Below are 12,527 nucleotides of genomic sequence, written 5' to 3'. Positions count from 1 at the left end.
GAGACATCATCAACTTCCTACTGTCCCCTATTAACCCCAATTGATGCTTCAGACTAATAGCTTACAAAAAAATGCAATGGTGTAGTACACACTGTAAACACGCATGCAAACACACACATGCTTGGATTTGCACATACACACTTTTGTTCCCTACAGAGGCATTTTATACTGGCAACTTTATCTTGTGTTTGGTGTGTGTGCGTGCGTGCGTGCGTGCGTGCGTGCGTGCGTGCGTGCGTGCGTGCGTGCGTGTGTGTGTGTGTGTGTGCGATTGTGGGAGAGACTGAGAGGCAGTGATGCAAACGGCTGAGATAGAGACGCCTCACACAGCCGGGCTCACTGCATCATCATCATCATCATCATCATCATGCAGACACCAGATCACACTGTCACCTTCAATAATGTCACACATTAACAACTTAATCACTCATCATAAGGGCTGTGTCAGGTGTTTGTTCAGCTTGATTCATGCAGAGTATAGTATGGTTGCCACAGCTTTACAGCAGAACAAATCTCAGCTCTGTTAGTGTGTGTGTGTGTGTGTGTGTGTGTGTGTGTGTGTGTGTGTGTGTGTGTGTGTGTGTGTGTGTGTGTGTGTGTGTGTGTGTGTGTGTGTGTGTGTGTGTGTGTGTGTGTGTGTGTGTGTGTGTGTGTGTGTGTGTGTGTGTGTGTGTGTGTGTGTGTGTGTGTGTGTGTGTGGCAGCCTGTTGTTAACGCTGCATTGGATGACAACAACATGAAGCTAATGGCTTCAAATTAGGCAGCTTTCCCAAACAATTATCATCACATCTCCTTCAATGTGCAATTTCATCCTCCTTCCACCACTTTTCCGTTTTAGCCTAATTTATCTCTCCCTCCGTCTCAGGTGCCCCGGGCCACCATCAAGGTGATCTGTTCCCCAGGCTGCACCTCCATAACTCTGGCTGTCTCTCATTCACAGTAGGGAAAAAGTTTGTATGACTATATTTACTGGAACCTCTAAACAGTGGTGTATACTATTCAAGTACAATTTTGTGTTACTTTGTACTTCTACTCCACTACAATTCAGAGGTAAATTGTGTCATTTTTCTCCCAGTCATTTGTTTTTAATTATCTTTAGTTACTTAGCTTATTTAAATAAGACTTAATTAAACCTGGAGTAAATTCACAAGCTACCCTGCAGTATACAAAGCAATTAAACTGTACCTTTACCAGTTTTATTAAACTCATTAATGCAGCAATATGTATAATCAAAACATGTAGTATATAATATGCTGAAATGGACCGATCTGCAAAATGAGTACTTTTGGTACTTTAAGTTTATTTTGATGCCAATACTTTTCTACTTTTAATTGAGTAACATTTTGATGGCAGGACTTTCACTTGTTGTTACAGAGTATTCCTACTCTATGGTACTTCTACTTTTACTCAAGATCTAAGTTATATTCCCACCACTGCCTCTAAATAAAAAACGGGGAAAAAAAGTGTGTTTTTACACCAACAACTAGTCTCGTGCTGTCAGGTGATTGCAACCACCGATGGGTGGGACTTTCCCATCCAAAAGGCGGGGGGACGTTTTCCACATAAATACTCGCAGAATGCGTCGAAGCGCTAAATGACCCTGGGAAAGATCAGCTTTAGGACGCACAGAATTTCCTTGAGACTTGGAAGATAAGGTTGCTTTTAGCGACTGTGGAAATGGAAATCTGAGCGTGGTGACATCAAGAAAATGCCGCAGGATGAAAATTCAAGTGTGAGGTTTCTCTTTCAAGCGACTGAGGAAAATAACGAGAGAGTTGATTTTGACCCCAGAGATACCTGATGAATATCGCGGGAGACGCGCAACACGCCTACTGATATAGGTGGAGAGGAAAAGGCGCACAGGTACGTTGAATACCACGCAATTTAAAAGAGAAATGTAAATGTAAATTAATGAAATACTTGTATCATAGTCAGGGGCGACGGGTGCTGTAGGCTAGAGCAGGCTCCTTCCCAAATATTTGTGTCACTGCATCCTGGTCAAATACAAATATAATGTAGGCTATAATGTTTGTGTCTTTGACATTAGCGCTGCTATGCAGCCACCTGTGCCCTGTACGAAGCCAGTTCAACAGACCCTGGATATGTTTGAGTTATTTTAACTAACCCTAACAAACGAGATCTCGCTAAGCGGTCCTACGATGCTGGTTATCAACTCGGTCAATCAAGCCAGGGTTTCTCTCTCCAGCTGAGAGCGCGTTCACGTGAAAGGGGCGGGGTTAGCTACATTTGACCAACCACAAACAGGGACAAGTGTACTGACAGCGCAGCGTCATACTTCATTAATGAAAAGTAAACAAATATTAGACAAATATGAACTTTAAACATCCATTACTTAAACATATAATCCAGGATACAAGCCACATAATTGCACCTGCAAGGAGAATACAGAACAACTGGTTAAAAAATAAACTACCAAGTGTTTGAAAGCGTAGGCTGCAACAGTTTTATGTCATCTAAGACACGAGGGGATCTGACTTTAATTAGGCTACATTTGAGTTGAGTGTTTCGTCAACTTAATGTGTTGCTTAAAATAATACGTCTGCATACAGTATATGTGACAATGTAGGCTAACCAAGTATTGCACGGCCAGATACGGCTCGAGAAGCTGAGTCAGATAAGGAAATATTGTGATATTATATGATCAATGATCTGATTGATGATGTGATACATATCAGTGTGATATGAATGATAAGTGTGACACGTCGGCGTCTTCTCATACGGCAGTTTAAACTGTATTTCCTTTATACTGTAATATGACTTGATAGATTTAAACTCCGCACACTAACCCCTCGATTCCACCGGGTCCGTCTACGTCGCGTCACGGCTGCGCCGCGGTTTTGGTCCGGCGTCATACCCTACCGGGCGCGTTGCAGGAGCGTTTCAGAAGCATTTCAGAAGCGGAGTGTCTTGCGTGCCGGCTCGCAGTTTTTGTTGATTTGGGCATATTTCCTGGACAGGCTACTTTGTACAGACAAAGTTAACCCTTAGATGCATAAGTGGGTCTTTTTGGACCCGGGGAGGTGGTTTTCTTGAAGTAGCCTACCTTTGTAATTCCATTTTTTTATCATTTCATATTCCAGTTATTCCTCAAAAAACATGTTTTGGATATCATGCCATTCACATTTTAAATTGACATTTTAAGAAATTGTAGTTGTTGTATTACTACCCCAAGCTTCCATAAGTGGGTCAAAAATGACCCGCATGCATTTTCTATGGAATCCTATGGGAATCTTTGATTCTTATCACCTGTTGCTGTCAGGAATACATTCACTGTATACCACACAGACTACATCACAAGTGACACCTCGCAGGAAGATTATTTTACACAGCAAGATCTGATACCTGTAAGTATAATAATAATAATAATAATAATAATAATAATAATAATAATAATAATAATAATAATAATAATAATAATAATAATAATAATAATAATAATAATAATGATAATGATAATAATAATAATAATACTACATTTTATTTGTATAGGGCTTTTCAAGGACTCAAAATCACTTTACAAAATAAGAGAAGGTTAGGGTGGGGGGTATAGGACTATCAAACTTGATCAACCGGCATGGATTGATGGGGGTGGGGGGGAAGAGATGAGTTTTGAAAAGGGACTGGAATACTGTGAGGGTCTCCGAATAGCGGAGATCTTTGCATCAATATGCTCAAAATGTTTTTTTTTTCAAAATGTAAAAAAAATGTCTAAAATTATAAATTGTGAAAAATTAAATATTAAATATTTCTAATGTGAACCAAAATATAATAATAAATATTATACAAATGATTTTTCTTAACCAAACTGACAAAAATGGCATAACAACACATTCTAATACAGGTCCTTTTAGACCCACTTATGGAAGAGTGTAGGGTCCAGTCACTCGTGCATCTAAGGGTTAATAATAATTGTAATATTCCAGTTATAAACGACATGAATCAAAGATGTGTTGCTGTATTTTAGTGGTAAAAAAATGCATTCATCATCATAATTATTCTATATATATCATTTACACAGTGCCTGACCGGAGGAGAACGCTGGCATTTCTCCTACTTGAAAGACTACGAGGGATAGGGTCTGCAAATTAGTTTATTTGGGGGATGGGCCGGATGTTGTCACCGGTCCACTTCCTGCCTGCCGCCTCTGCAACGCCTCGCGTCGAAAAATAGACTTGAATCCTATTTTGAGCGGAGCCCAGCGCCGAGACGCTTCTGGGACGCTTCTGAGCCGTAACATGGCGCGTCTGGTGGAATAGCACCCATTGACTAGAGTGGCCGCGATCCTTTCGAACGCCACGGCACACCCGTGACGCGGCCGTAACGCGGCGCAGACGGACCCGGAGGAATCTAGGGGTTACGAATAAAGTTACGGCCCCTACACACGGCGGCGTGCGTTACCGCTTGGCGGTGGGCGTGTCTGAAGCTTGGGGATTTTTTACGAACAACGCGACCAACAACCAATCACATGAATGTCCCGCCCCGGACATACAAAGCAAAGCATTCATGCTACATCCATGCTGGCTAAATATACTGTCTATGCTTGCTAGCTGTCCATTCAAACGAAGTACACTGGCTATAAACTCCCCAAACAGGCGAAAACCTACCAGTTTCACCCACTGTCTCTGCCACCTCCCCCCATGCCTGGCTCCTCCGGTTTGTATCCCTGTATGTAAAGAGGGACTGGTCATATAGTACCGGGTGATTCCCTAACGCCACGATAATTTCCTCCTCCATTTTTTGATATATGGGAAATAACTGCGGTCTGGCTCTCCCAACATTGATTGGCTAGCGCTTGTGCTGTCAGATTTGCATACGCGGGATTTGATTGGCTGACGCCTCCGTGAGGCGGCAAAAGTAGAACATTGCTCTACTTTTGCAGCGAGCACCGCGAGAGAAGCTACGCTTTGCTCCCACAATGCAGTTCGGCGAATCGTGACGTCACCCCATTCAAAGTGAATGGGCAGAAGCGTTGAAGCGGCAACGCACGCCGCCGTGTGTAGGGGCCGTTACGAAACTGCGAGCCCTGAAATGCTCCTGAAACGCGCCCGGTAGGGTATGACGCCGGAGGAGGCCGGACCAAAACCGCGACGCAGACGGACCCGGTGGAATCGAGGGGTAGTGGCGCGGCAGGGTTTCGCCGCTGCGAGGCTCCCCTCCGTTGACGCTCGCGAAACAGAGGGCCTCATCATATAACTTTGCATGGGGCCTCATGTTGGCCAGGGACGGCCCTGCGTGGACATGTGCGTTTGGAAAACTTGTGAGCCATAAAGGTTTATTTGGCAAAATTAAGATTTAATAATAACGAGCCAGGCATCGGATGGCTGTGTGCTGAAGGTGTTATAGATCAGTTGACACCATTTCAAATACCAAGCAGTGTAAAGGGGGACAGGGGCTCCTGTGTGGGCTCCTGTGTTTGTGTTCTCAACATCACAGTGCGGGCTTCGCGTCATTCCCGTGTTTTGAAGCGCGGTTCAATGCATCTTTACGTCACACTTCTTATTTGTGCAACACATTTTTGGCTGACAACTGACTGCTTTAAGGTTATTATTAGTATTATTATTATAGGTCAAACACAAGGCAGCAGGTGGGGATATTGTTGATGAAGTCTCATAATGGCAGTAGAAATTCCATTATTAATGGGGGCAGCCATTGTTTTAATTGCTGTAATATGCTTTATATGTTATATGTCAATTAGGGATACCTTCACAACCTTATATCATTATTTTAAGTTTGGTTGTAATATTAAAGATGAACGTCTAAAATTAAATTATGAATTACTCTTTAATCAATTGCTCTGTGGTGGAATCAACATTTTACTATCTGAATCAAGGGTCTTAAATTCACTAACATTCAGCTGCATTATAATTGGTGGAATTTACGTACATTTATTATGTACAATATTGAGGTGCTGCACACTTTACAATTAACTCCACCTTTACCGGCTGCAACATTAGAACAATGTTCACATGAATCCATCACCAATTAAAATATATTTTAAATATGAAGTGAGTCAATTTGCTAAATGTTACTTCTAGTCATTTAATTCAATGTTGTTTTATTTTAACTTGTAGCAGACTATTTTTACTCCATTGTTTTACTACCTTCAATATGGTTAAATATCTGAGAACTTCTACCACACAGATTATATTACAAGGCAAAATTAGAACTAAATTGACTTTGAAAAAAAAGATGTTAACAGCAGTGAAAGGACACAAGACACTGATTTGAATTCATCTTCAGCTCAAACTTCCTGATGTTCCCAGACTGCATGAATGCACACGAGCACACATCCATCAATCAGTGAAGTTATCCATTGTCTAACTCATCTCCTGTTGAACCTCAATTCTAAAATAAAAATGTTTCCAGTTGGCGGGACAAGTGACAAGATGACTTCCTGTTGTCATTTAAATTATCAGCTCAACATACAATCACACTTTTATATGCTAGAATATAGTCCTAAAGTATATTGCTACCTCAGAACCAGTACACTTTATCACACTTGAGGGATTTCACAAAACAAATGGAATAGTTGATAAAATCAATTACTTATGTTCCACTTCAAATCCCGTAATTTATATTTTTCATTGTGGCACTCTAGCTCTTTGAGGATTTTGGCTACGTGCCACTTGCTGCTGCTGGTTCTTGTTCCCACATTTATGGACATCTACTGTAATTCAACTCCAATGACAGTACTTGGAACCTGCTTATAATTTTCTAGGAAGATTAACTTCCCATTAAGAGAAATGGACTGTTGGCCACTGGCCCAGGACATTTAGTGGAACGTTTCCCTAATAATATTGGCACCTTGCCCAGAATGCCTCAAACCCATGTGTTGTTGTAAGGTGCAGAGGTATACATAACATAGATTGTTTAAAGACAAAACTCGCCTTAGAACAGCCCCGGGGTTCAGATACTGCTTGGATGGTCCCATTTCCCAAACTGCCAAACTGCCAGACAGACAATCCAAGCTGAACATTGCATTTCCTTAGTATAGTTAACATGTGTTGTTTTCAAGTATCACATTTGTACATTTGTGTCTGCATTTTCCCTAATTTACTGTAATCCTAACAGACACCAGCACTACCTCCTTCAACATGGATGGCTACTACAATTGGACGTCAATATCTGACAACGTCACCTTGCCTTCCTCCAAGCCCTACCCAAGCTACCCCACACACACAAATAACTCAGACTTGCCCGAACCAATGTCCTTCAACGTGGTCACTGCAGTTGTCTACAGCATCGTCTTTATTGTGGGTCTTCTGGGTAACACTCTGGTCATCTATGTGGTGGTTCGCTACACCAAGATGAAGACTATAACCAACATGTACATCCTCAATCTAGCCTTGGCGGATGAACTCTACATCCTGGGAATTCCTTTCCTAGGCACCAGTAGTGTGCTTTCCTACTGGCCTTATGGAGATTTCTTCTGCAAGGTGTACATGACTGCTGATGCCATGTGCCAGTTCTCCTCCACCTTTTGCCTGACGGTGATGAGCATTGATCGCTACATGGCTGTGGTTCATCCTGGTCGCAGTGCCAATTGGCGGAAGCCCCAGGTGGCCAAGACTTTGAATGGCATGGTGTGGGTTGTGTCCTTTGTGGTCGTGCTGCCCGTCACAATCTACTCACATGTACAGGAGGAGTTCAACACCTGCAACATTACCTGGCCTGAGCCGCACGATTTGTGGGCCATTGCCTTCATCCTCTACACATCCATCTTGGGCTTCTTTGGTCCTCTGGTTGTCATCTGCCTCTGCTACCTGCTCATTGTCATCAAGGTAATGAGATAAATTGAACTGGCCTTTGGCTTTTAATGGTCTCTAAATACACACTCCTGCCTCATATTAAGATTAAGTTAAAAAACAACAATATAGTTAATGTTCTAATTTTAAACTAAGGATAACTAAAGCGTAACAAAACTACTTGCTTGTGTTTAGTCCACACTACTACTTGTATAGCTCAAGTAAAATATCATGCTTGTCTTAAAATAAGTATGTGCTTTACATTGACATTAAAGGTAGGGTAGGTAAGAATGGAGAAACCAGCTCGAGTGCGCTAGAATTTGAAACTACGCAGCCGAAAAAAATCTGCCCCTTCCTTCCTTCAGACTTCCTTACAGAGCCCCTCCTCCAACACACACGAACGCGCACATGACCAATGAGGGCACGAGATAAGTTTGTGCACAGATGGAAGGCTGACAGGCAGGTAGGCCATCCAGTTATTTTAGCCAGGCCGGCTAAAATGATTGGTCGTGCTTTTTAAAGCGCCACGGCTTCCACAGACGACATTTTTTAATGTATTTATTGTCAAAGCATTTAATGTATTCATTGCTATCGGGACGTTAAGAGCATTCCATGGAATATAACAAAAAGTGTTTCTGAAGAAAATTACCTACCCCACCTTTAAGGTATGAAGTAAATAAAGTAAACATTGACTCTTCCCCCTGCCCTCCACACTGAATGGACGTCTATGGATCATGATTAGAAACATATCTGTAATATATTGTATATCTGTATACAAACGTAATCTGGGGCAAGTTTTGTTTTCCTCAAAAAGTTATTGAGAATGCAATTGTGTTGTATGGCACAATTCCCGGAAGATCAGGCTGGAATACACTTTTGAATTTCCCTGTAGCTTCTTCTGTCAAAGTCTCATGAAACCTTCTCAACGTCCCATCTCACTTTCAGGTGAGGTCAGCGGGTGTGCGTGCAGGCCGGACCAGGTGGCGTAGATCAGAGCGGAAGGTGACACGCATGGTGGTGATCATCGTATTGGTGTTCGTACTTTGTTGGCTGCCCTTCTTCACTACCAACATGGTCAACCTGATTCATATCATCCCTGAGAGCAATACCAATGCTGCCATCTACTTCTTCCTGGTCATCCTCACCTATGTCAACTCCTGCGCCAACCCAATCCTCTACGGCTTCCTCTCTGACAACTTCAGGCAGAGCTTCAAGAAGGTGCTCTGCATCCAGAAGCCAAACACTGCTGGGAACGCAGGCCAGATGAGAGGTAGACCGACTTCCCCCGAGGAAAACCACAATCCTGTTTCCTCGCCAGAAAATCACACACAGAATGGAACCATGCAGAGCATTCAGGTATTGTGTAAACCATATTCATGTGATCCATCTAGTTTCTGATTAAAGCCAACATTCCGACCTCATGCCTAATAGATTTTACAACTGGTATACTGTACTTAACCATAAAGAGGCCCTTTTATGCCTTTTGGGGGTTTTCCCTTTCCTGTAGTGTGTAATATAGGTTTATGTGTGTGTAAATGGTCTGCAAAGGTTAAAATCCCAAAGTCCCCCCCCCCCCCCTGCCTGAAACGCCTCACTACGTAACACTCACGCTTCCATTGCACCAACACATTATACTATTATATATGATATGCTAAGTGCCTATTGTGTTAAATACGAATATGAACCTGAAAATGAGCATAATAGGGCCCCTTTCAAAAGAAGGACCCGGGCAGGCATAATCGTTGTGTTTAAAAAATATATAGCCTTGTCATTGTATTGTATTATTTAAAGTCATACTTATAGTAGAAACATGTTTCATAGTTGAATGAAATGTGACTCTTGTAATGAAGCCCACTTAATGTAATAAACACGAATGAACTGAGCCCCAGGTGGTAACTCTCAACAATAACATGTCCAGGAATTTATTTATGGACAACAAGTCTCAGCCTATGTCAATGTTTTTTCATTTTGTCTTTATTGTATTCCTAATCTATGTGTCTGTGGTATGTTTCAGCAGCCTGTCCAAATGCCGGTTATTGAGGACCTTGACAATCACCCTTTTACTACAAAAACAGAGCTGAATGGCCAGCAATTGCTTTGAGTCTTCAAGCATGGTCACCATGATCTAGTGTGCTACAAAATGGGACGTGGGACTGTTCACTCCTGGACCATTCTTTGATAGGTATTTCCTGTCTTTATTGCTGATACTCCCTATCTGACTGGGACTTTTGTAGAGAGGACCAGAGTGAGCAAATAACCCTCATTACTGATTTGTGTTTGTTCTCTATGTCTTTGAACTGTATTTAGGCTGGCTGCAGTGTACAAGCATTAGGCTATGTAAAGATGCAACATCTCAAAATGAAACAAAACACGTTTCAAAAGCTGTATGCTCTCAAACTGCTGTTTTTACCTTAACTGCATAGACAAAAATACAGGAGGCATTTTTCTCCAATTTATTTTCACATTTGATCATATAAGAAGCCTTGTTAAATGTACTGCTGGTGCTTTTTGCTATTGATGCAATCACTGTATACCTGTTATCTTGATGAAAACTGTATAATGTACATTAGCCAGCACGTGAAACACCAGTTTGTGCAGGTGGACGGTTGGGCAGGTAGACGGGCAGGTAGGCCGTCCAATCACTTCTTGCAGGCCAAATGAATTGATTGGACAGGCCTGCAAAAACTTCAGTTAACGTTTGTAGTTTTTTGTTTTTTTTATTTATTGATAATTGTTGGAAAGTAGAGAATTTCAACAAAAACAACTATTTGCATATACCCTAGCTTTAACATTCAGGGAAGAATCTTGGAAATATTTGTTTCGTAAACACATTTTGTTTCTTGTAAAACGCTTTCATCTAACAGTCAACAATAAATGATACAGCCGTACTTCCCCAAATATTAATCTGCTATTTTCTCTGATATTTGGTGCTGCGATACATTATGCTGAATTTATCATGTGAGCCATTTTAGTACAGATCATTTCACCTTGTTTTTTTGTTTTTTTACCGGGAGTTACGGTAATATTGAAATTCCGCAGTTGTTCTCTTTCTTACAGTAAACTTGTGCTGCTTTAAGTAGATTGAGCACTGCTCTGTTGGTTAATTGTAAAGCTTGTTAAAACATTTGTCATGTCCATTACAATTATATTTTTCCTGGCTTGTTAGATAGGGCTTTTTTGTGACATTTTAACATCAATGTAACTAATCTATAAACATTCCTTGAAGTCGCTCAGCCAAATATTGTACATATACGTCTATCTCTTCTATCTTATATTTCTAAAACAGAATCTGCTGGAGCAGATGCCATGGAGAAGTAAAGTGAGCATTTAGCTCCTGGACTTTGAGCTTTCATATTGTATGCCAACCTTATTGGGAAATTGCTGTGGCAAATTTTAACGTAAGCCAAGCAAAACCATGCTAACAATGTTTGTGGTGGGTTTGAGTTCAGCAAGAAGGACCTGTGGAAAAATTGATACCTTGAAGGATACATTGTTTGTGTGTGAAAAGCACTGAATTAAAACAAAAATAAGATTATAGGCCACTTTAGTTGTGGAGTTTTGAGTTCTACATCCTTAAACAAATAAAAGATCTAATGTCAGAAAAATAAAATCAGATGACTTTCAATTTGTGTTAATGGTGGTGGGATTTTGTTTGTTTGGTTTCCTCCAAATTAAAGCTATAGATATACACTTCACTTTTTCCCGTTTTGAAGTATATTCAATTACAATGTCATGAACACGTTGAAAGACTTACTGGAACTTTGATCCATCTCCATTCTCAAGTTGAATAAATGCATAATAGTATGGGTCTTAAGTAACTACTTTTTAACTTGTTCAGAAGGCACACAAAATAAAAATAAAAACTGAGTAAGTAAGAAGTGATACAACAAAATAGGAAAAGCTGACTATAAAACCTTTTTGTAAACATATTTTAGGATGTAACTTGAAATCAACATAATGCGCAAATGTGCAGAAAAATAAATATTTCAAATTAACTAGAGAACTCTCTTAAACACGGATAACTAATTGTGGGGGAGTTGTAAACTCAACAATAACACGTCATCTTTTAAGCTGATATAAAAAACATGTCAGCAAACAATTGGTCATTTACACATCTAGCAGTTAACTTATGCAGGTTGAGATGTAAACAAAAAGTAAGTTTATGCCTATCAACCTGTTATATTCCAATGGAGTTGTACTAAATTACAACACATATCATTGACATTATTTGATTCAGTGAAGCTTATCTAGTCTATGCAATGTAACTAATGTCCATCGCTGTACAGCATGGGTTTCCAGTATCCTTTATCATTTTCTCCCCCTGAGCATTTTCAGAATCATCAGAATACCTTTATTAGTCCCACAGAAGGGACATTTACGTTGTTACAGCAGAAAAAGAGCCAAAGACAGCTTTATGTTACATTATGTTGCGTATGTTACATGCATAAAAAAGTAGAAAAAAAGGTAAAATAGAATAAAAAATAGAATAAAATAAAAGGTTACACAATTTACAAAAATACACACCCTGTAACAGTTCTGTGGATTTAGCAGCCAGGCATATATTGCACATTTATTAACGGCATGTATATATATTGCACAAATAGCACATATTGCACATAGTTCGTTGGTATTTCCTCTTCTACTGTATTGCCATTTCCTCTCTTTGCTGCTGCGCCTTCCACTTGTCTTTATGTCCCCTCCCTCATTAGTGCACTTCTATACGCAGCCCTTATTCTATGTTTACTGACAACCTGTTTGTGT

General features: G+C 40.6%; 1 protein-coding gene across 3 annotated transcripts; it reads left to right on the top strand.

Moving 5' to 3' along the window:
- Positions 1–678: 678 nt before the first annotated feature.
- On the top strand, positions 679–11,379 carry LOC117554443 (somatostatin receptor type 5-like). 3 transcript variants are annotated; one of them, XM_034228890.1, is made up of 4 exons: positions 679–939; positions 7,093–7,802; positions 8,712–9,122; positions 9,781–11,379. In XM_034228890.1, exons 2-4 carry the CDS (start codon positions 7,116–7,118, stop codon positions 9,865–9,867), a joined length of 1,185 nt encoding a protein of 394 aa, XP_034084781.1. In that variant the 5' UTR covers positions 679–939; positions 7,093–7,115; the 3' UTR covers positions 9,868–11,379. The 3 variants fall into 3 exon arrangements, with proteins under 3 accessions (XP_034084781.1, XP_034084780.1, XP_034084779.1); XM_034228889.1 differs by having other exon boundaries at positions 679–950; XM_034228888.1 differs by lacking the exon at positions 679–939 and adding an exon at positions 966–1,863.
- The last annotated feature ends 1,148 nt before the right edge of the window (positions 11,380–12,527 follow it).

The sequence above is a fragment of the Gymnodraco acuticeps genome, unplaced genomic scaffold (genome assembly GCF_902827175.1).
Source record: "Gymnodraco acuticeps unplaced genomic scaffold, fGymAcu1.1, whole genome shotgun sequence".
Taxonomy (NCBI): domain Eukaryota; kingdom Metazoa; phylum Chordata; class Actinopteri; order Perciformes; family Bathydraconidae; genus Gymnodraco; species Gymnodraco acuticeps.
The sequence above is the reverse complement of the archived record's forward strand: the minus strand, read 5'-3'. Positions and strand labels throughout refer to the sequence as shown.